The 19,945-nt window shown below is 45.5% G+C and overlaps 1 protein-coding gene across 2 annotated transcripts in view; it reads left to right on the top strand.

The window, feature by feature from the left end:
- Window positions 1-2,299: 2,299 nt before the first annotated feature.
- The window catches only part of EDIL3 (EGF like repeats and discoidin domains 3), a 236,597-nt gene continuing 218,951 nt past the window's right edge, over window positions 2,300-19,945 (top strand). For both annotated transcript variants that reach the window (XM_054288407.1, XM_054288400.1), the window contains exon 1: window positions 2,300-2,538. In XM_054288407.1, coding sequence (XP_054144382.1) covers window positions 2,472-2,538 — 67 coding nt within the window. In that variant the 5' untranslated portion in view covers window positions 2,300-2,471. The remainder of the gene's footprint in view (window positions 2,539-19,945) is intronic.

Below are 19,945 nucleotides of genomic sequence, written 5' to 3'. Positions count from 1 at the left end.
CTGCCACTTGGGGGTGCAGGCATGCAGGGCTGCCACAGCAGCTACAGTGCAGCTCGCCTTGTGATTGTGACAGCTGGATTCTTGGTTGTAAAGCAGAGATAAGCAGTAAAATTAGCACCGTCGCAGAGAAAGGATGCGTTAATATCAGAAGCTTTGTTAAGACTTCCTAAATTTCCACTGTCTCTTTATTGACAGCAGAGCAACCCTTTGGGGAGAAAGGGAAGTATTTTCTTTGCAGGCAGCGGTTCTTCAGGGAGATCTCTGGCACGGAGACTGATGTGTAAAACCCGAGTTGCTGTAGAGGTGGCGATGCAATCGCAGGGGTACCTGTGCAGCTGGATGCAGGCGTGGCTGCAGCACACCTGAGTGCTGCCAGGTGAGCTGGGCTTGTGCACCTCGCAGTGAGGACAGGAAAAAGTTTTGGTAGGTGTCACCAAACTCCCACACGTCCAGAGCATTACACTGGACTACAGGTCATGGTAGCACATATTTTCTGCTGCTGTGGGCTAAATTAGTGTTGGGAGATTGGTTTTTTTTCTTTATCTCTTCTAGCCTGCTGCACCGCCCTGAGTGGCATCAGGAAACTTGCCCTGCTGTGATGGGTGAAGTGCACACCTGGTGTGGGCACCAATGAGCTGTGTGCGAGCAGAAAAATCCATGGGATTACGGGTGTCAAATGCTTTTTATCAAGGAGCGTAGTTTCTGTTAATTTTGTAGTTTAACCAGCGCAAAAAAAGCCTCGTCCTTTCAGATCTTTGCTGACAAATGTAAGGTGTTGAAACCAAAACACTTCCAGTGTCAAAGAAAAATGTGATTAATTGCGAGCTCAGATCTAAAACCAGAGCTTTAGGCAAGGGCTGTCACCCTGTCACTGGCAGGCATTTAATGGCAGACAAAAGGGCTCGCAAAACGAAATGCTGTAACTACTGCGAGGTGCCAGCCAGAGTAACCAAGAGATCAGACGACTTAACGGGTCCTTTCCACTCCTAATTTCACGACGTCTCTTCTCGTTGTCATGCAAGCAGCTCCCACTTTCAGGTTGTATCTGCAGAAACGCTTCTCAACAGCCTAGTGCTGTTCAGCTCATCCTTCTCACTCGGCAAGTGCATTAAAGCTTAATATAATATTTATATGTGGTCTTTCACCATGAAGGCATGTAGACGGGATGCGAATTACAGATTAAAAATACCTGGAGAGCCTTTTGACGCCCAGTAGGAAATGGGTGAAATTGGTACCTGTTTTCACTCTCGGGGCTCTGTACACCCAGGTAGGGAAAAGAGATGAAAATAGATGAAAATAAAAAAAAAAAAAGTGTGTAGTGGTCTGACGTGGGACCTTCCTACTTTCTACCTTGAGCTACTTCTGAAATATCGCTGCATCTTTCATTCTTGTTTTGACTGCCTTCCAGTTTTGGGCAGGATGCCATCCTACCTGAGGAAGGAGGGAGGGAGGTGGAAGAACGGACCTTTGCATCTCCTGGTCTGGTGGAAGGTGTCCTTCATCCTGTTGGGATGTGGTGAGCTTTGAGGTCCCTTCCAACCCAAACCGTGCCATAATCCTGTGATTCCATGCGAGTTCCCTGCCTGGATGCTCAGGTGGGGTTTTAAACTGAGGCAGCGCTCGGCAGCAGGGAGGCTTGGGCACCACCTACAAGACAGAGAAGTTTGTGGAGGGCAAAATTCCTCCACGGAGGGTAAAACACCTTCGTGAGAGCGTCCTCTCCCTGAGAGACGCAATCAGGCACCCACCCAACGCCAAACTAGCCCAGGACATGCGATTTGCCGCGGGAGAGGAGCCCCAGCTGCGCAGAGGAGGAAGTGGGGAGGAACCCCGATGTACCCCTCCAGCCGTCCGCGCATCCCCGACCGCTGCGGGCGCATCCCCGGGACCAGGCGGGGACCGCGGGGTCCCGTCCTTATGCGGGAGCTCCATCCCGCACCCTCGCACCGCGGGGTCCCAGCTCGGTGCTGGAGCTCCATCCCGCACCCTCCGCACCGCGGGGTCCCAGCTCGGTGCTGGAGCTCCATCCCGCACCCTCCGCATCCCGGGGGCGCGGCCGGGGCGGGGCGGGGCCGGGGTGTGTCCAGCGGCGCCGCCCCCGGGATCCTTGCGGGGCGGGCAGGGCAGCGGCGGCGGGAGGAGGAGGAGGAGGAGGAAGGCAGAGAGGAGAAAGAGGGGGAGGAGAGGAGGCGGCGGGACGCGGCTCGGAGGCGGCGGCCGGGCCATGCTGGAGGCGCGGCGGCACCTGGCGGGCGCGCAGAGCGGGCGGGCGGCGGGACGGGCTCCGCGCCGCGCGTAAGGGCGGCGGCTGCTGCGCTCGGCCGGGAGAAGACGCTCCGCGGGAGGGACCTGCGCATCCGAGCCGCGCCTCGCATCGCCTCGCCGGGCGGAGGCACCGCCAGCGCCCGCATCCCTCGGCTGAGGCGGCGGAGAGCAGGAGCGAGAACAGGAGCAGGAGGAGGAAGAGGAGGATGAGCCGCGCGGTGCTGGCCTGGCTGGCGCTCTGCGGGAGCCTGGCGGCGCCGCGCCCCGCCCGAGGTGAGGGGACGGCGGGGACGGAGCGGGCACGGGGGGTCGGGGTCGCGCCGGAGCTCCCGCAAAGTCGGAGTCCAAGTGCGCGGGGGAACCGGGAGGTGGCTCTCGGCTCTCTGGGCTCTCCTTTTTTCTTTATGCATAAGGAAAGAAGAAGATAAAAAAAACACATAATACTTATCTCTGCGTTTGAAATAGAAGCCGGCGGACGATCCATCCTCAGACTGGTTCTGTTTGGAAACTGTGCTTAATTAAAGGGGAAAGAAATGCCGTGAGTGATTAAATGTAATCCAGAATAAGCGGCTGGGAAGATTTAATATCCGCAGAGCTGTCCGCACCGCTTTTCCCTTCCTCCCCCCGCCCCTCTCCAGCCGCCGGTCTTCATTGTAATTTGGAGGCTGCTAGCTCCGAGCCGGAGACCCAGCAAACCGCGGAACAGTTTGCAAACACGTTCGGGAGCTTGAGCATCTCGGCAGCGGCAAGCAGTTCTTGCCAGGCGACCCTTTCGCTGCCTCCCCCTAATTAGGTCTTCTCCATCCTAAAACACCCGCGGCGCCTTCTCGGAGTCTCACCCCCTTCCAAAACAAAATACAAAAAAAAAACCCCAAAACCTTACCAAACCCCAAAAACCCTCCGGAAGAAGTAAACGCCAACCCTACCCCAGAGAGACAACTTTAGCTCTCTTGGGAGTTCTCTTTATTATTTATATTAATCGCTTCTTGCCGAGCTTTGCCCTCCTGGCGTTGAAAAGTTGTCTGAGCTGGTGGTGCGAGGAGCTGCTGGTGGGCACGGTGCCCCCTCCGCAGGGGGCTCGGGGGGCTGCTCGGGGCGGGGGGCCAGCGCTCCCGTCCCGTCCCGTCCCGTGCTGCCCATCCCGGCTGTCCCGCTCCGGGGATGGAGCTGGGCTCGGCTCCGGGACCCCCGTGCGTCCCCTCCTCTTGCCCGCAGCCCCTCCTGGGTCCCCTCTTTCTGCCCGCAGTCCCCCGAGGGTTCTCCTCGTCCTCTGCCAGCTCCGAGCCCCGTCCTGTGCCTCCCACCCGGCGTGCAGACCCCTCCATCCTCCTGCTTGCTAGAACAACTGTTGTTCTAATGAGTACCAGAATATTCCCGCTGACTTTTAGACCTCTTCCCCTCGTTATTAACTTCTTTTTTTTTTTTTTTCCTTCCCGAGGTTTCAAAATGAAACCAGTGTATCAGTAAAAACTGAATATTTTATTAGCCCTTAAATTATTCAGCGCGGCGGCTTCTCAAAATCCGGTAGCATTCACACAGTTGCAGGGAGCATGTGATAGCTTATGCAATATGTCCTTGTACCTGCAGCTTATTCCCCAAAGTCTCCTTTTTTTTTAAAGCAGAAGATAGCTGTATCTGCCACGGAGTCTGGACTTGTCGTAAGTGCTTTGCACTGTGCTTCCTTGGAACTTCTGATAGCTCACATCTGTGGTGTTTTCTCATTAAAGCCTACAGTTCTTGCCGTGTTTCCAGGTAACTTCAGAACAGAGGGAACTCAATAGGTTTTCTAGCAGAAGTGAAATCGGAAGGAAAACAAATCCATTTGCTCTGTGATTGCTTAGGCTGTGATTGTTCAGTTAAAGGTTTGTCCTTGGCTCTCAAAAAGAAACAGAAGAACATTACACCGAGTCTTTTTTGGAGCTGAAATGGAGCAAAATGCTGCTTGACAAGTCTGATTTAGTGGGTTAATTTTGGTGGCTGTCATAACATTTACTTTTAATAGATCCTCTCAAAGTTGCAATGACTCCAAGCACTGTAAGTAACCAAAACTCTTTCAAAAGCAGGTTTTGAGCAGTGCAGTTTTAAACTACTCACCATGAGTCCATTCCCATAATGGTGTAGAACGAAAACCAGTGGAAGTGTCATCTGTGCAGTGGCCAGCTGCCTCTCAGGGTAAATTCCAAGTGCAGATCAAAGTTAAGTCATATACTTCATTACTGACCTGCATTTCCAGCCTACTGTTAAAGAAAAACACCAACTGGCTTTTTTTTGGATGGAGCTCAGCAAAGTAATGGTGGAGGTCAAAATCCTGTTTATTCATGATGCCTTAAAAACACCTTTTGCTTTTTGTGCTTGGAACAAGTACACGGTATGTCAGCAAGTTTGGGGTGAGGTCCTTTCTGTCTTTTTGCTGCTGCTGTTGATTTTAAGGGAGAGAGATTGAAAGATACTAATGGATGAAAAAGCCATCTCAATGGGAGACTGTCATTTTCTTCTTCCTGGCCAGTCTGATGAATTTGCAATCTCATGCACTGTAACAGGAGCCTGATCTTCAGAGATGTGTCTATATGCAAGCACATGATGAAACCAGCCTTCAAGGGTGCAGTGACTTCCAGCCCTTAGGTTGCAAGAAAGATGCAGGTGCATTTTTAATAAGCAGTGCCCTTTTATGCATATTTAAAAACAGCTGTAAGCTTTTACATTTGCTGCTGTTGCTGTTCCTTGGTGGAATTTGGATGCCAGGCACTCTGGTGCTTTACTGTGCGTGGATAGACAGTCACTACCAGAGTGACTACAGAGAATACTAGACGTAATTTCAGGAGGAAGAAACGCAGTGCATCCCACCTGCAGTAATACAGGTTCGTGAGTACCACTGTGTGGGGTTTTTTAGGGTTCTTTTTTTTCATCCCCAACAGCTTCATGAACAGTCAGTGAAGACTGAGATCAGATGAAAGGAAAGCATGATGTAAAAGTGGTGTGGCTGTATTGATTCTGGCCGTGGTGTAAGCTGATCAACAGCAGTAATGGGACTGTAGATGCACAGCAGATCAGTGCATCCCACACCTTCACGATAAACATTTTTGCAACAGGACCTTCTGAAAAATTACCATTTGAGTTGTCTTTGTAGTGAAGCTGCTCCCTGGGTTGTATCATGCTTCTCCACTTAGCTGTCTGCTGAGTTTTTAAGTGTGGTTTGCCTAAAAATTATATTGACGTTGCTGAAAGCAGGCAAGTGTAATTCCTTATTTTGTGGCCGTATCCTGTCAGCCTGAGCGAAAAAAATCTGGAACTTCGAAGGAAGTGTTTCAAAGATGTTGCTTTTTCTCCATTACAGTGGGAACCTTTACTCTCTCTGAGGCTTAGAAGTTTCTATAAAGCCCCTTTCTGCAGCTGGAATCAGCTGCAAGGAGCAAAAGTGCTGAGAAACAAGAGAGGTAAACTGTAGCTTTGTTCTCATGTATCTATACTGAAAGGCTGAAAAGATCACAGGGGCTTTTAAAGACCAAGGTTCTTCTGTTTTACTGAATGCCTTTGCATCTTTGGACAGCATCTGCTTCTGTACAAAGTGCTGACAGTGTGACCCTGCATAATGATTTTCACTGTTCTTTTAACAAATTACATTTGTATTCAGATTGATTTTCCATGACTGCTCGTATAGCCTCCAGAAAGCATATAGGGGATATACTGTTGTATTCTGTACGTGTCTGGTCAGCCTAGGACAGAATTTGATGTCAAGCCATGCATTATTATAACTGGAATTAATCGTTCTGGTAGTATTAGTTGGGCTTTTTTTCACATGCCCAGCCTCCTATTTCACTGCCCTTTATGTCCTTGTCCTTTATGTCTCTTTTCAAAGGATGTACTTCATAGAAGGTTGTGTATCAATGGTACCATAGGGGGAAAGGGTCACTGTCTTATCTTCCCTCCTCCACATTTTTTCAATTACCACCCAGTTGAAAACCGAGGAAATTATCCATTCTGGAAGTTATTTCGAAAGACAGTAACTTTTAATTAAAATTTTTATGCCTTAAATTAGCTGTTTATGCAGCATATGCCCCTACTACAAACTCACAGCCAAAAACCCCTTCAGCCTAAGTGAAGATACCTGGGGAATCTGTGTTTAAGAAACTGCAAGAATCAGAGATGAATCTTTGTTATTCTCAACTTTATTGTGAGTCACATAGGAGTTGGCGTGTTACTGTTTTCATCTTAGTCTCTGAAACGTCTCAAACTTAGGCAAGCCACAGATTTGTGAAATCCTAAAGGGTGGTTGGTGCTGTGTTACAACTGAGATTAGATGCGATGACAAAAATGATTCCCTGGGAGGGTGAGGAGACCCTGGCACAGGGTGTCCAGAAAAGCTGTGGCTGCCCCTGGATCCCTGGAATTGCCCAAGAACAGGTTGGACACTGGGTCTTGGAGCAGCTTGGGACAGTGGAAGGTGTCCCTGGCGTGGCAGGGGTGGGGCACTGTGACACCTTTAAGGTTCCTCCCAACCCAGGCCATTTATGTGATTCTATGACATTGGGCATTGGTGTAGCATACCTGAAGCCCAGTTTGAGTTTAATAAATACAGGTTGAACATCAAACAGCGATGAATTTCAGTTTCAGAAAAGTTTCACAGTCAAAATACAGTGAAAGCTTAGTCAGATGATGTGTTATAAAATAAAAGATGAGTCAAAAAATTCAAGTCCAAAGAAGGGTTGTAAGAACATTAACATCTGCAAAATTATAACCTCTAGAAAATGCTTTTTTATATTGGAGGACCAAAACACATTTTGCATTTAAAGTTCAGGAGACAACCTAGGAGAGAGGAAAATTCAGCCTAAATTCAGTGTGTTATGTCAGTCCGAGCAATAATGGGTCTAAGTTTCCCTTTTTATAGGAAACTTGGATCTTAAGTTTGAGGGAGAGCAATTCGCCGTGTGTGGTGACAGCAGGGTATGGCTGATTTTCTAACAAACCACGTAGAGGGTAAAACAGCTTTTTTGCCATCCATATTGTGGGAATAGAGCAAGGATCTGTCCAAACCCACTTTGGACCCACAGCTGTGGGATCTGTTGCTCTGAAGGCAGGGATTGAATGAGCATCTGTCTCCCAGGATCTGGAAGGAAACCACACCTTCACGCTTTGAGGTTTTATCAAATCTCAGTCTTGCTGGTCAGGGAATATGCTTTAATGTACTTGTGGGGTTTTTGATTCATTTGTTTGTGTGGGTTTTTCTTCCCTCTAATCAGCAAGCTGTGTTACCTTTCATCACACTAGCGGTGTTTTCTATCTTAAGTTCCGAAAGCTGAGAAATTAAGCAGACCATAATTATCTAATAAAGTCTCTATCCAATCCATCTAATAACTGTATGTGGGGTATGTGTGTGTGTGTGTGTGTGTGTGTGTGTGTGAATGCATTATCATATGAAACACACGTAAAAACATCTTAATTTTACCTAATGTATAGCAGCTATATGAAAATATACTGCGCTTTGGGTATAATTTGGGTATATCTACACTCCAGAGACCATACAGAGGAATTGCAGCCCCTTATGTGCCTCACATCTGGTCTGATACTTAGAAGTTTAGGAAATGTTAGATAAGACCTAATCATCCTATGAATTCTTGATGCACAGCTCCATATTTGAAGTAAAAATTTGTTATATGCCAAAAAAGCACTGTCTAGGATTTTTTTGAGATTATCAACAGTATTCCTCACTCCACACACTTCTCTAATAAGGGGCAAAAGGGGGCTTTATGGCTTGTTTATGAAAGACTTGTGTCCATAAGGCTTACATATTTTGATTTATACGTAGATATAGATATACTTAGATAGATATATAGATATAGATAGATATAGATATGGATATAGATATAGATGATATAGATATAGATACAGATATAGATATAGATATAGATAAATAGATACATAGATACATAGATATGGATTTGGTGAAGTTGTTTGAAAATGAGCAAGTAAATACTGACACAATGACAGAATATGCTGAGCTGGAAGGGACCCACAAGGTCCATCCAGCCCGGCTCCTGTCCCTGCACAGACACCCAAATCCCACCCTGGGCATCCCTGGAGTGTTTCCCAAACTCTCCTGGCGCTCTGGCAGCCTTCAGGAGCCATTCTCTGGGGAGCCTGGGCAGTGCCCAGCACCCTCTGGGGAAGAACCTTTCCCTGAGCTCCATCCCAAATCCCTGGCCCAGCTCCAGCCCTTCCCTCAGGTGCTGCCAGTGTCACAGGGATCAGGGATCAGGGATCAGAGATGATCAGAGCTGCCCTTCCTCTCCCTCTCACGGGGAGCTGTGGCTGTGATGGGTCTGCCCTCAGCCTCCCGTCTCCACCTGAGCACACCAAGGGCCCTCAGCGCTCCTCTCACAGCCCCTCCGCACCATTCACCATCCCCACGGCCTTCTCTGCACACTCTCTGACAGTTTAACATTCTTTTTTTATGTTGTGATGCCAGAACTGCACCCAATATTCGAGGTGAGGCCGGCCCGGCCCAGCGCAGAGCAGGACAATCCATGCCTGGCCATGCTGGGCCTGGTGTCCCCAGGACAGGGATGTCCCTGCTGGCTCCAGGGCACTGCCACTGACCCGGAGCCCTGTCCCTTTCCCTGGCACTGCTTCCCAGCCCCTCATTCCCCATTCTGTCTGTGGCAAAATCCCAAACCTTCCCTTATTGAACCTTGCAGGCTGGAGCGGGCCCAGGCCTCTCTGCAGGGCCTCCCTGCCCTCGAGGGAGTCGACAACTCCCCCCAGTATTGTATCATCTGTGAACTTCCTCAAGATATCTTCCAGTCCTGCATCCAGGTAATTCCTGAGGGTGTTGAGGAGCACAGGGCCGAGGATGGAGCCCTGCAGAACCTCACTAGTGATGGGTTCCCAGTGTGATATCACCCTAGTCACTGTCACCCTTTGTGCCTGACCCGTGATCCGGCTGCTTGCCCATCTCATGATGTGTTTATCCAGCTGTGGGATGGACAGTTTGTCCAGAACAACCTTGTAAGAGACAGTATGGAAAACTTTCCTGAAATGCAGAAAGATTCCATCAACTGGTTTCCCTTGATCCCCTGAGTGGGTCGCCTTGAAAGGAAATCAGGTTTGACAAGCAGGACTTTGCCCTCATGAAGCCATGCTGGCTGTGGCCAGTGATTTGTCCTCCAGGTGTTTTTCAATAGCTTCCAGAATAACCTTCAAAACTTTACCAGGCTTTGAAGTGAGACTGACAGACCTGAGGTCCTTCTTCTTGGTGTCCTTGAGAGAGAAGGAGAAAACTGAGACAATGTCAAAACTGAGACAATGTCAAAACTGAGACAATGTTTTCCATCCTCCAGTCATCTTGGAGATTTCTCTGGACTCCCAAGACCACTCAAAAATCATCAGGAGCGGTTTTGTGATGACATCAGCAGCTGTTTGAGGATTCTGGGGTTAATCCCATCAGGCCCCATAGATTTGTAGGGATCCATCTGGAGCAGCAGACTGGGGTTAACTGCGAGTTGTTCATCCTCACAGTCATGGTCCTCCAGCTCAGGGCACCAGGACCCTCTTGGTCCATCTGTGTCAAAGAAGGAGGCGAAGGATACACTGAACACCTCAGCCTTGTCCCTGTTCATGTCTGTGAGGTGCCCCTCCTCTTCCTGGAACAGGCCAATGGTATTTTTGCACTGCCTACTGCCATTATTTTATCTCTTTTTATTGTCCCCCACACAGTTCTTGCAGCACGAACTCGATCTGAGCTTTGGCCATACAATTTTCTCCCTCCGCTGGCAGCAGTATCTCTGTGTTCTTCCCATGCCACCTGGCCCTGCTCACACTGGGCACATGCCTTCCTTTATTGCCTTACTTCCAAGAGACTATTCCTGGTCAGCCAAGCCGTCCTTCTGCCTACGCTGCTTAAGTGGAGAATCCTGGATTATCTCAGCTCTCCCAACTGCGGCAGCAGAACGACAAGTTCTGGGGTTTAGGAGTCAGGATTTCAGGCGCAGTATTTAAAGCAGCAAGCTGAACTGTGCAGATGACAGCAGGGAGGAGCAGCAGATGGATAAGGAGGCTCAAGAAGATCAGCACTCCTTCAGCAGAGCCAGGGCAGGAGCTTGGCACATCCCAGCAGGAATCTCATGATGTGGCAGAAAATTGTGCCTCAGATTTGTGGGGTTTTTTGTGACCCTGGAGGCCACAGGGGACAGGGAGGGGAGCAAAGCCTCCCCCAGAGGAGGTGGGAGGGTTTGGTGTGGGGTTTTCCTGCTGCCTCCTCTCCCAGGTGGTGTGTGGGAGAGTGGGGTCAGACACAGAGGCATAAACCGCCCTCCAGGGTGCAGTTTCTGCATCAAGTGGTGGCTCTTGATTAAAGCTGATGGAGAAATTTCCTAATCCCAAGTGCTCTATCAGAACATTGCAATTCTGTAAGCACAGCAGTTTAACCAGTGAACAGGCTCACTCTGGAGTGTAGCTTGCACACCTGGGACAGCAGGAGCTCAGGTGACTGTTAAGTGCTCCACACTATGGATTTGAACCCCACAGTTGCAAATTTTTAATTTTAATGCAAAGCAAGGTGTTTTCTCAGTGTTTTGCAAATAATCTTCTCTCATTCTTGCCCCTCACCCCTTGCAACTAATTTTTTCTTTGATTATTTTCAGTTCTAAACAACAAAAGGCATTTATTTATGCATAGTCAGATTATGGTCCTACTGTAGGATAAAGCTACCATGTAGACATAGAGACCTTTTTATTCATGTCTTTGAGTACTCTCACAATAGTAACTTCTTGACAGGCAAAAAAAAAAAAAATCCCAAACCAAACGTGAAGGAGATGGCTGCATTGCTAATTTTTAGCTGCAGCAATTTTGTTTGCTGAGATTCTGTGTAGGGAGGCTGAAAAAAAATCTCTGCAAAAGCTGCTTTTTTTTCCCCCTATCATTGTCAAGATGCTGTGTCAACCTGCATAATTATGGAGAACTGTGACAGCAGAGCATAAATAACAGTAATTTCTGGCATCTGATTACCCATGTCTTAGGTTTCTGCAACAGTGAAGTTACAACAGATCACGCAAGAAATGCTTACAGATAAGACTTGCATGCACCAAGAGGAGGCACAAAAAATAGAAAAAAAAATTAGATTTATTTTATGTTTGGCATTTGTTTACATCTTTCAGTCTGTCTCTCCCTCATGTAGGAGAGCTTCTGTCACTGCTGGGTGTCACTGCAGACAACCAGCCCTGGAAATCCAAGTTTCCTTCCTGTTTACTCTGCATTATAGTTCTTTAGACCATCCTGCTTTAATTTGTTTGCCAGTGTTTTTTTCTTTGGGTTTTTTTACTCCTTTTCCAGCTCAGGCTTCTGAAGTAGAGATGGAGAAACTATTACATGCAATGTAACTTGTCAGATTTCTTGCTTGTGTGAGGAATTGCACGGGATTGCTTTGCAAGGTCTTTTCTAGGTTAAAAACTAAGACCCACTAGCTGATTGCTTTCAGATACCATTCCAGAACTATTTTAAAACCATGCAGTTCTATTTATTTGAACAATTTTAAGGGAAGATTAGCTTGATACTGTGAATAATGTACGGTGTGGATGGGGAAATGATGTGCTGCTGTCATGGGAAGTAGCTGAAATGACCTAGTAGCTGCCTTCTATGGTGCATGCTATATATGTTCCTTTAATGATGCTTTTGTGTAATTTCTTTAATGTCTTTTTTTATGCTTTACCCTCAGACCTTGTACAGAATGATGCACTCCCTACAGATAGCCCTTCAGGATAAAGATCAACCTCTTTGATAATGACTTTCATTTTCTTGGGTGTGATCAAGCCCATCCTATTCTGACACCTTGCCTTTCTTCACCAGGCTTCTCTTCAACCTGGTATCCTTATTCAGGGGTATAAATTCTTTCAGAAATTTCTCTTAGAAATGCTGCATTTTTGTACTGTGGCACAGTTACAGAAATGCTCTGACTCCTTCCTACGGGTGGTTTTACTTAACCTTAAACTCTTACTCCAAATGTGGGTCTTGTGGTTCAACCTGTCACTAAAGTCATAAAGAAATAAAAAAAAAGGGTAATTGAAGCAATGTCAGGCATAGCTGGGGATGTAGTGTCAGTTCTATCCTTTCTTTTGTGAAATCCATCGGGGAAGAAAAAAATCAAAGCAACATTCTGAACAAGAGCTTGGAAGTCAGCTGGAATAAAGTGTGATTGACTGTATATATTGACTTAATGTTAGTTCCACATCTATATTGGTTCACACAGCAAGAGCAGTGATTGCTCTAATATGCCTCAATATCTTTCAGTATAGATGAATAATTACCTAAAAATGTGAATTTAAGAACGGAGAATTATAGAGAAATAAGATGGTCTGGGCCAGGGATGGACCTTGAAGCCCATCCAGGGTCACCCCTGCCATGGCAGGGACACTTTTTCCTGTCCCAGGCTGCTCCAAGCCCCAGTGTCCAGGGAACACTGCCAGGGATCCAGGGGCAGCCACAGCTGCTCTGGGCACCCTGTGCCAGGGCCTGCCCACCCTCCCATCCTAATAATTTATATAAGCCTACTCTCTGTCAGCCAAAATGAAGCCAAAATGCTGAGTGTGAGTAAAAGTGGAGCACTAGGAGGTGCAGCTCCCACTTGTGGGTCGGAGCAGTTTGGTCAGGGAAGAGTGAAACAAATATCTGGTCTGTAGGAAGCTTCCCAAGCCTCCAAAGTTGTGTTTTTGTTCTTTTTACTGCAAGACAAAACTGTGGGATTTGATAGTTTGACTGAAGCCCATCGACTTCATCTGCCACTGGCTTTTCCCTAACTCCAGCGCCGGTGGTGTTCTTACACAGAACAGTAAAGTTCTCTGGTAGTTTGCCTTCTTGGGATGGCTTAAGGCAGGAGCAGGCAAGTCCCAGAGATGGTGCAAGGAAGGGAGATGGGACAAGGAGGGAGAAGCAAGTGACGTGGACAGGGATGTTGAACACTGGATTTGTTCTCAGCTTGTTCCTTCAGGGGTGAGTTATGGATATTTCCCCTTTCCTCGAGTATAGCTGCGTATTCCCCCCGTGGAAATGTGCAGAAATCAGATCCATGAGCTTCCCTTGCATTCCTGTCTGCTTTGCCTTGGCTTGGATGAAGGCAGAGGAGCAAATTCCACATTTTCCTGTCCATCTCCCAGTCCAAAGTGGCTATCTCACCATCCTGGGGCAGATCCAGTGTTGATTAACTGGTCTATCCCAGTAGGTTATTTTGTTGAGGACAAATTACAGTGGTTTTTTTTTTTTTTTCTTCTCTAATTATTTTGTAGCAAATATTTATCTTGTGGATAAGGATCCCTCCTGGGCCACGCAGAGCAGGTGAGGCTCAGAAGCTCCCCACATGCTCTCAGTGGAAACAGGAGGATCTGCCTGCCTTAGAAATCCTGCTCTGGCTTAATTCCAAGCAAGAAATCTGTTTTAAAACTACCCGGGAGTCGATGTGGTTCTGGCTCCTCCATTCAGACCAGCTGAAGGCTGAGCAGGAAGAAAGGGAGAAGACAAAATGTGTAAAAGCATTGGATGCTTCAGTTCCTTCAGGAGGAAAAAGAGAAGACTCTTCAAAATGTCTGAGATTCCTGACTGACTAATTTTGACCAATTAGCCTGCTGCTTGATTGTTTGGGATTTTTGATAAGCAAATTCATGAGGTTTTGTGGGTTTTTTAAAAATTTTCCATAGAGAGTAATTAACAATTAACAATGGGTACATTGGTTTCTTTTCTGGATGAATTCTGGTTAGGGCATTATACTTGTAAAAAAATCTGACCAGAATTTAAATTCTATCTAAACATTTCCTTTTGAGGTAGAGGAGGGAAGGAGAAATATCCCAAAACTATACCCAAACTTCACTGGAATAAAAATCACTGGTATGTAATTATAATTTTTTATCTTTTTTAATCTAGAGGAGCACCATTTGCAGAGCTGAAGAATTGCAGCAAAAACCTATATTTTAATGATTTCTGAGTTTCAGGAAGCCACCCTTTCACTCTATTAATGCTCTAATAATAATCATGAAGTTTTGTGCTAGCATCTTGCATAGCAATCTTTTGTCCCTTGTGTCACATCAAGATTTTTCCTGTCGTTGACACCCATCTCTTATTCTTGACATGTCTGCACCTTCCATCTCTGAAGTCTGAAAACAAAGGTCGATACATGAAGTAGAAAAAGGCATCTGCTTTTAAGAGAAATGATGAGTTTTGATGACTTATGCCTCATAAAAGCCATGTTTTGAGTCTTCTGTAGTGCCAGCTCCAGTGCTGCAGGCACAGCAGCTGCTTGAACATCCATTTCATTGGTGTGTGTGTGAAAGAAGAGTTGGTGTACTGGAAATACTTACCCAAAGATTTTCAGAGATCTCAAAAAAACCAGGGAATCATCTGGAAATGCTGTTTCAGGAGAGCTCTCAGTTAATGTCATTCAGTGTTATTCTCACTTTATTACCATGCATGCAGGAGATTCTCATTTCTTTTTCGTTTTCAAAATGAGGTGCAAGAAGCTTTTACAATTGAAATTGAAAATGCCTGGCCTGTTTACAACATGGTCTAGGTATCTTGTAACAGTTGGGCTAATTTTTAAAGGCCTTTCATGTAGGGTCTCTGAACAAATTTTCTGTAGGAAAAGCAGCTGCGGAAAGAGCTTGTTTTTTCTCGGCCCCATTTTTCTGTTAAGATAGAGAAGTAAGATTACTGAAGATTTTAGAGATAGTACATATGTTCTTTGAAAAAGAACAACATAAAAGACACAAAATTGCTGTTCTGGTAGATTACAGGCTAGAGTGTGTATCTGTTGAAACTGGCCTTATGGAAGGTGCTTCCTCAAAGTTGATGTAGTTTAAAAAATAAAACACCCAACTTCTTTTTCCTCCTGCCCTCCCTGAATCGCCCCTGCTCTTTGGCTTCGCCCAGGGTTTATTCTTCAAGGAGCAGCCTGAGGGCAGGGCATCATTCCACCAGTGACTGAGGAATTCCTGTTTCTTCGGTCTGGGTGAAAAGGGAGAGTATTTAGCTCCTTAAGACAAAACAGGCCCCAAATTCTCCTGCTGGAAATGAGGAATTTGAGGAAGTTGCATCTCTCTGGAGTTTGTGATGTGGTGACAGTGTTGTCCTTGGGGCAGCACAGGTGTGTCCCCACATGGTCCTGTCAGACCTCATGGGGAGTCTGGTTGAAAATGGCAGTGGCAGGAATTGTACAAGAATGTATTAACTGGGGAAGAAGGGGTTACTGCTGTGCTACCACACTTATTATTTTTGTTTTGGCTTCTGCCTTTTCCTAACACATCTGTAAGCACTAACACAGGACATATCTTTATCCAGTATTTACATTCTGCAAGTGTTCACCAAAAAGTGAAAAGTGGTGGCGATGTTTGTAGACAAAACAGGTTTCTGCATTCAGTACAGCTGTCTCAGGCTGTCAAAAAATTGTCTGGGAATATTCTCCTGCATTAAAAATAACTGTATTTATCCTTGGTATCTGTGTAGTGACCTAGATTGTTTATCACTAACTACCTTGAGTTTTCTGACTGCATGTACTGTTGTCTGGCAGAGTAAAAAAAAAACTTAATTCTATATTTACTTATTTATTAATATACTTTTGTGGACAGAGGTGTAATTGTCTTCTGTTTGAGTGGATGTTTTGGTTCTTCAGGCCCAAGGTTTTAATGAAATCCTGATTTCTTCCTTTGCACAAAGGCTTTACATGGAATTTTTCACTTTTCATGAAACTCTTCCATTAATTGAAAGCCTTCTAATAGTTCTGATAATTAGCCACGTTACAAATCATAATGACCAAGAACTGGACCCAGGTGCAGCTGCAGCACACTTAGGGCCGGAAATGTAGACAATAATCTTCACTGTGTCAAACACGATGTTATTTGAAAGTGTTTTCAGGTTTTGGATTTATATAATACCTTAACCCACTGCTTTTCTCTGGTTTATTATTTTATTCCTTTTTCTTTTTCTTTGGTTTATTTCTTTTTCTTGTTTCCCGTTTTGAACTCTATTGAACTTCAGGATTTTTGATTTTTCACTTGGTGGTTCAAAGACCAAGGGCCCTGATAGATGTTAATCCAAACTTGACGTTGAAAGTAGGTTGCTTTCCAGATTTGACTTTTTGAGAAATATGGATTTTTGTGGCTTCTCTTGATTTTAAAAATGCAATGACACTTCCATTGAATACAGCCAGAACAGCTTTACACTGAAGCTGCCTCTAGATTAATGTCTGCAGCTTTGCCAAAACTATTATCTATATTGCAAGATGTCACTTTATGTCTAAACTAAATAATTAAATCTTCAGATCAGATGTACAGTTTTTTATTATTACAGGCATAGTTTAGGATTTTATGGTTTCAAAGAACCTTTGGGAAAAGAGAATTGTATTACAGCCTACTGGAGAGTGGGCTAAAACCTCTCTGAAATTTTTGCTTGTTAAATTACATTCCTTGGTTTAGTTTCCTGTTTTTCAGTCAAAAGCAGAGATAAAAACTGCCAGCACTGAATCAGGTGTGTCATGCCTTAACCACTGGGAGCCTCTTTATGATCTGGTCTGGGGCCCTTAATCTGAATTGCTGATAGCAATTATGTAAAATTATGATGAATTAATTTATTTTTTTTAATACAGAATGGCAAGGTCGCCCTTTTGCAACGTGCCAGTTGGGTAATATTTTTCGTCCCCAAAATGAACACCTCTGTCTTTCAAGTGTAGGTGTTGCAGGTGTCTGTTTGCTTTTTGCAACAGCTCCAGTCCTGTGCTGTGAGACAGGAGGGAAATGTAAGGGTCTCCCCCAAATGAGCTGAGGGTGGAAATGTCCATGATGGAGGAACCTGGAAATTCATGATTTCTGATGTCACATCTCATCCCCACCTCTGCTTTAGCAGCTGCAGGAGACTAAGAGAAGAGGGGAAAAAAGGGAAATGAATGCAACCTCCCCCAGGTCAGTGGGACGGGATGGACAGGATGGATTTCATCCAGGGGTGCTGGGACCTGGGCAGTTCCTGTGCAGGGTGAGACATCTGTCACCTCTGGGGCACCCGGGGATGACCCTGGTGGCCAAACAAAGGTGAAGGCGGCACCCATATTCCAGTAAATCCCAAGGTCAGCTGAAGGGGCAGCTCCAGGCTGGCCAGCCCTGCTGGGAAAGCCAGGAGCTCGTTCCTGGGGTGGCATGGAGCAGCCTGGGGCTGTCAGCAGGCTCAAAGCTCACCTGAGCCCCCGCAGTGCTGGGGAGAGGCGGCTGCAGGGCCGGGGGAGCAGAGGGTGAGCCTGGGCTGGGGCAGGGCTGGGCACTGCTGTGAGAGCTGAACGAGGGATGTGGGACTGCAGGGGCTCTCCAGAATGCAGTTTGTTCCATCCAAGGTGTCACAGCAGCCCAGGGCTGTGGGTGACACAGCTGTGCCCACAGCTGTCAGCTCCAGCTGCAGGCAGCCTGGAGACCCTTTGGGTTTGGTCACAATGCATTCTATACTTTTCTTTTGGTTACAGTGCATTATAGACTTTTCTTTTGGTCCCTGCAGAAGGGTGAGACTCAGGAGACAGAGACAGCAGTGCGTGGCAGGAGGATCAGAGTAATTTTCTCTGTAAATATGACCCTCCCTGGGGGTGAGGATGAAGTCTCGTGCCCCTCATCACCCTCAGTTTCAGTATTTGTGTGAGATAAAGCATTGTTCAATTCCATACTGCAGAGCAGTCTCTCCTTTCAATGGAAAGAATAGGGTTGTATTTTATGTAGATGCTGGCAAAATAAAATCTAATACATGCAGGATGCATCTGGTGTTTTTTGGTTTTGTTTGCTCGTTTGCTTTGTAATTGTTGCTTATCATTAATAAAGTAGACTAAGCAACATAAAAAACCAGGCTGTGATTTTCAGTGTTCTGCTTTTTTTTTTCATTTTGCAGTTTTCACTTTATAGTCTTGCAGTTGTGTTGGCTGCCAGTAAGAATCCCAAACCAAGGATTTACTTGCATTTATAACTTTCCTTTATTTTTGTTTATGAAATCAAAGTGGAAAAAGAAATGAGTAGCAATATGTAAAGACTCGTCTTGCACATTTTCCTCCTAGAGATGGTAATAGAAATGTCCAATTTCCAGATTGTGACAGCAAACCATGGTTTTTTTCAAACACATTGGAATGAAGTTATGGGCCTGAATTTTAAAATGAATTTTGGATTTGGCACAAGAGATCTCAGATGAAAACCTCCTGCTGAGATGATGAGGTTTATAGACTTGAGATTCAGTGATCATGCAAAGAGTTTAACAACTCTGCTGAGTGTTGAGGGAAGAAGTTAAAATGAACTGAATTGGTGATTCATTTTGGTTACACTCTGAGGAAGGAACAGACATTCTCTAATAATTAATTATCTAATTTAAAACCTCCCTATTTCTTGACTGAGGTAAAAAATGAGGTATTTTGTATAATAAAGCAGCTGATCTTTAAAACTAATGGAAAGTGGTTTTATATTTTTCACAAAAACTATAGGCGCTTCAGTTCACTGGCTCTGCCTCAGGAAATCAGTTATGAGCAAATGAGCTAGGAAAATGAATGTACCCTGCCCTGGTTTATTAATGAAGGCAGTGTGTAAACACAGCTGATCAGTATATGGCACCCTGAATAAGCAGAGCAATAAAAATATGTGTGAATAAAAAGGTCTTGATTACTGACCGTTGATCACGAGCTGTGTTTGGTATGAAATGTTTCTTTTGCTTGAAAAGTGAAAATGTGTCCCTCCAATAAGCCAGGGAGTTTTCATTGCCTTTGGTTGCCTTCACTGGAGATTGAGAGCACTCAGAAGAACTTAGAAGAAGAAGAAGGCACAACCTTGCAGCGCTGTGCTTCTGGAAGGTGCACCCTGAGATGTGAACATTGCGCTCTTTATCACCCAAACCCTCAGCTGAGGATTGTGTTCAGGATCAGTGCTCAGATTTCTGAACATGCTTCCGCACCAGGACACCCTCCCAGAGGGAGAGAGTCCCAAATGTCTTGACCCATTTGGTAGAGGGCAAGATGTTCATTATAAATTCTCATCAGGCTGAAGAGAAACACCAACGCTTATGCTTCATTATCTAGTTGCCTCAACTCCATCAGTTAGCCACTATTAACTCTCAAAATATTTGCTTCACAAGCCCTTAAATTTTACAAGCTCCAGCAACAAACTTTAAGTACTAAGATCTCAACTTTTACAATTACAGTTATAAATGGCAAGCTCCCTGTCCTCTTAATAAACTTTGGTACGAAGTCAGGGGTAGATTAGGATAACCATGCCCAGACAAAGCAGGAGAAGAGAGACATAAAGGTGTCAGAGAGAGAAAGATAACAAGGATCACCATTGGTCCTGCCACATGCATGCTCTCAACAAAGAGAATGAAGGAAAAAGAGAAGAACGGATATACTTTACTTCCTTTCATAATGATTCCTTCCTTAACCTGGTGCACATCTCAAATGTAAAACAGATTTTTCATGCCACTGTGCTCCTGCATGTGCAGCCCCTCTGAGTCCTGCAGGAAGTGAGGAGTTGCTGCAAGAACAAGAATGTGTTTTATTTTTTATCCATTGGCTTGAGGCCTTGTTGTGCAAACATCCCATTGCTGCTCATACAATTTCTGATCTTGAGCATGAAACTGCCTTGCAAACATTAAGAGCAATAATTGGGGTGAGTAGTACATCTGTTTCTCTTTTTATAAGAATGCATAT

Source organism: Melozone crissalis, unplaced genomic scaffold (genome assembly GCF_028551555.1).
Source record: "Melozone crissalis strain CALT ecotype California unplaced genomic scaffold, PUWL_Pcris_2 ptg000005l_1, whole genome shotgun sequence".
NCBI lineage: Eukaryota > Metazoa > Chordata > Aves > Passeriformes > Passerellidae > Melozone > Melozone crissalis.
Note: the sequence above shows the minus strand (reverse complement) of the source record. Positions and strands in the feature narration are given on the sequence as shown.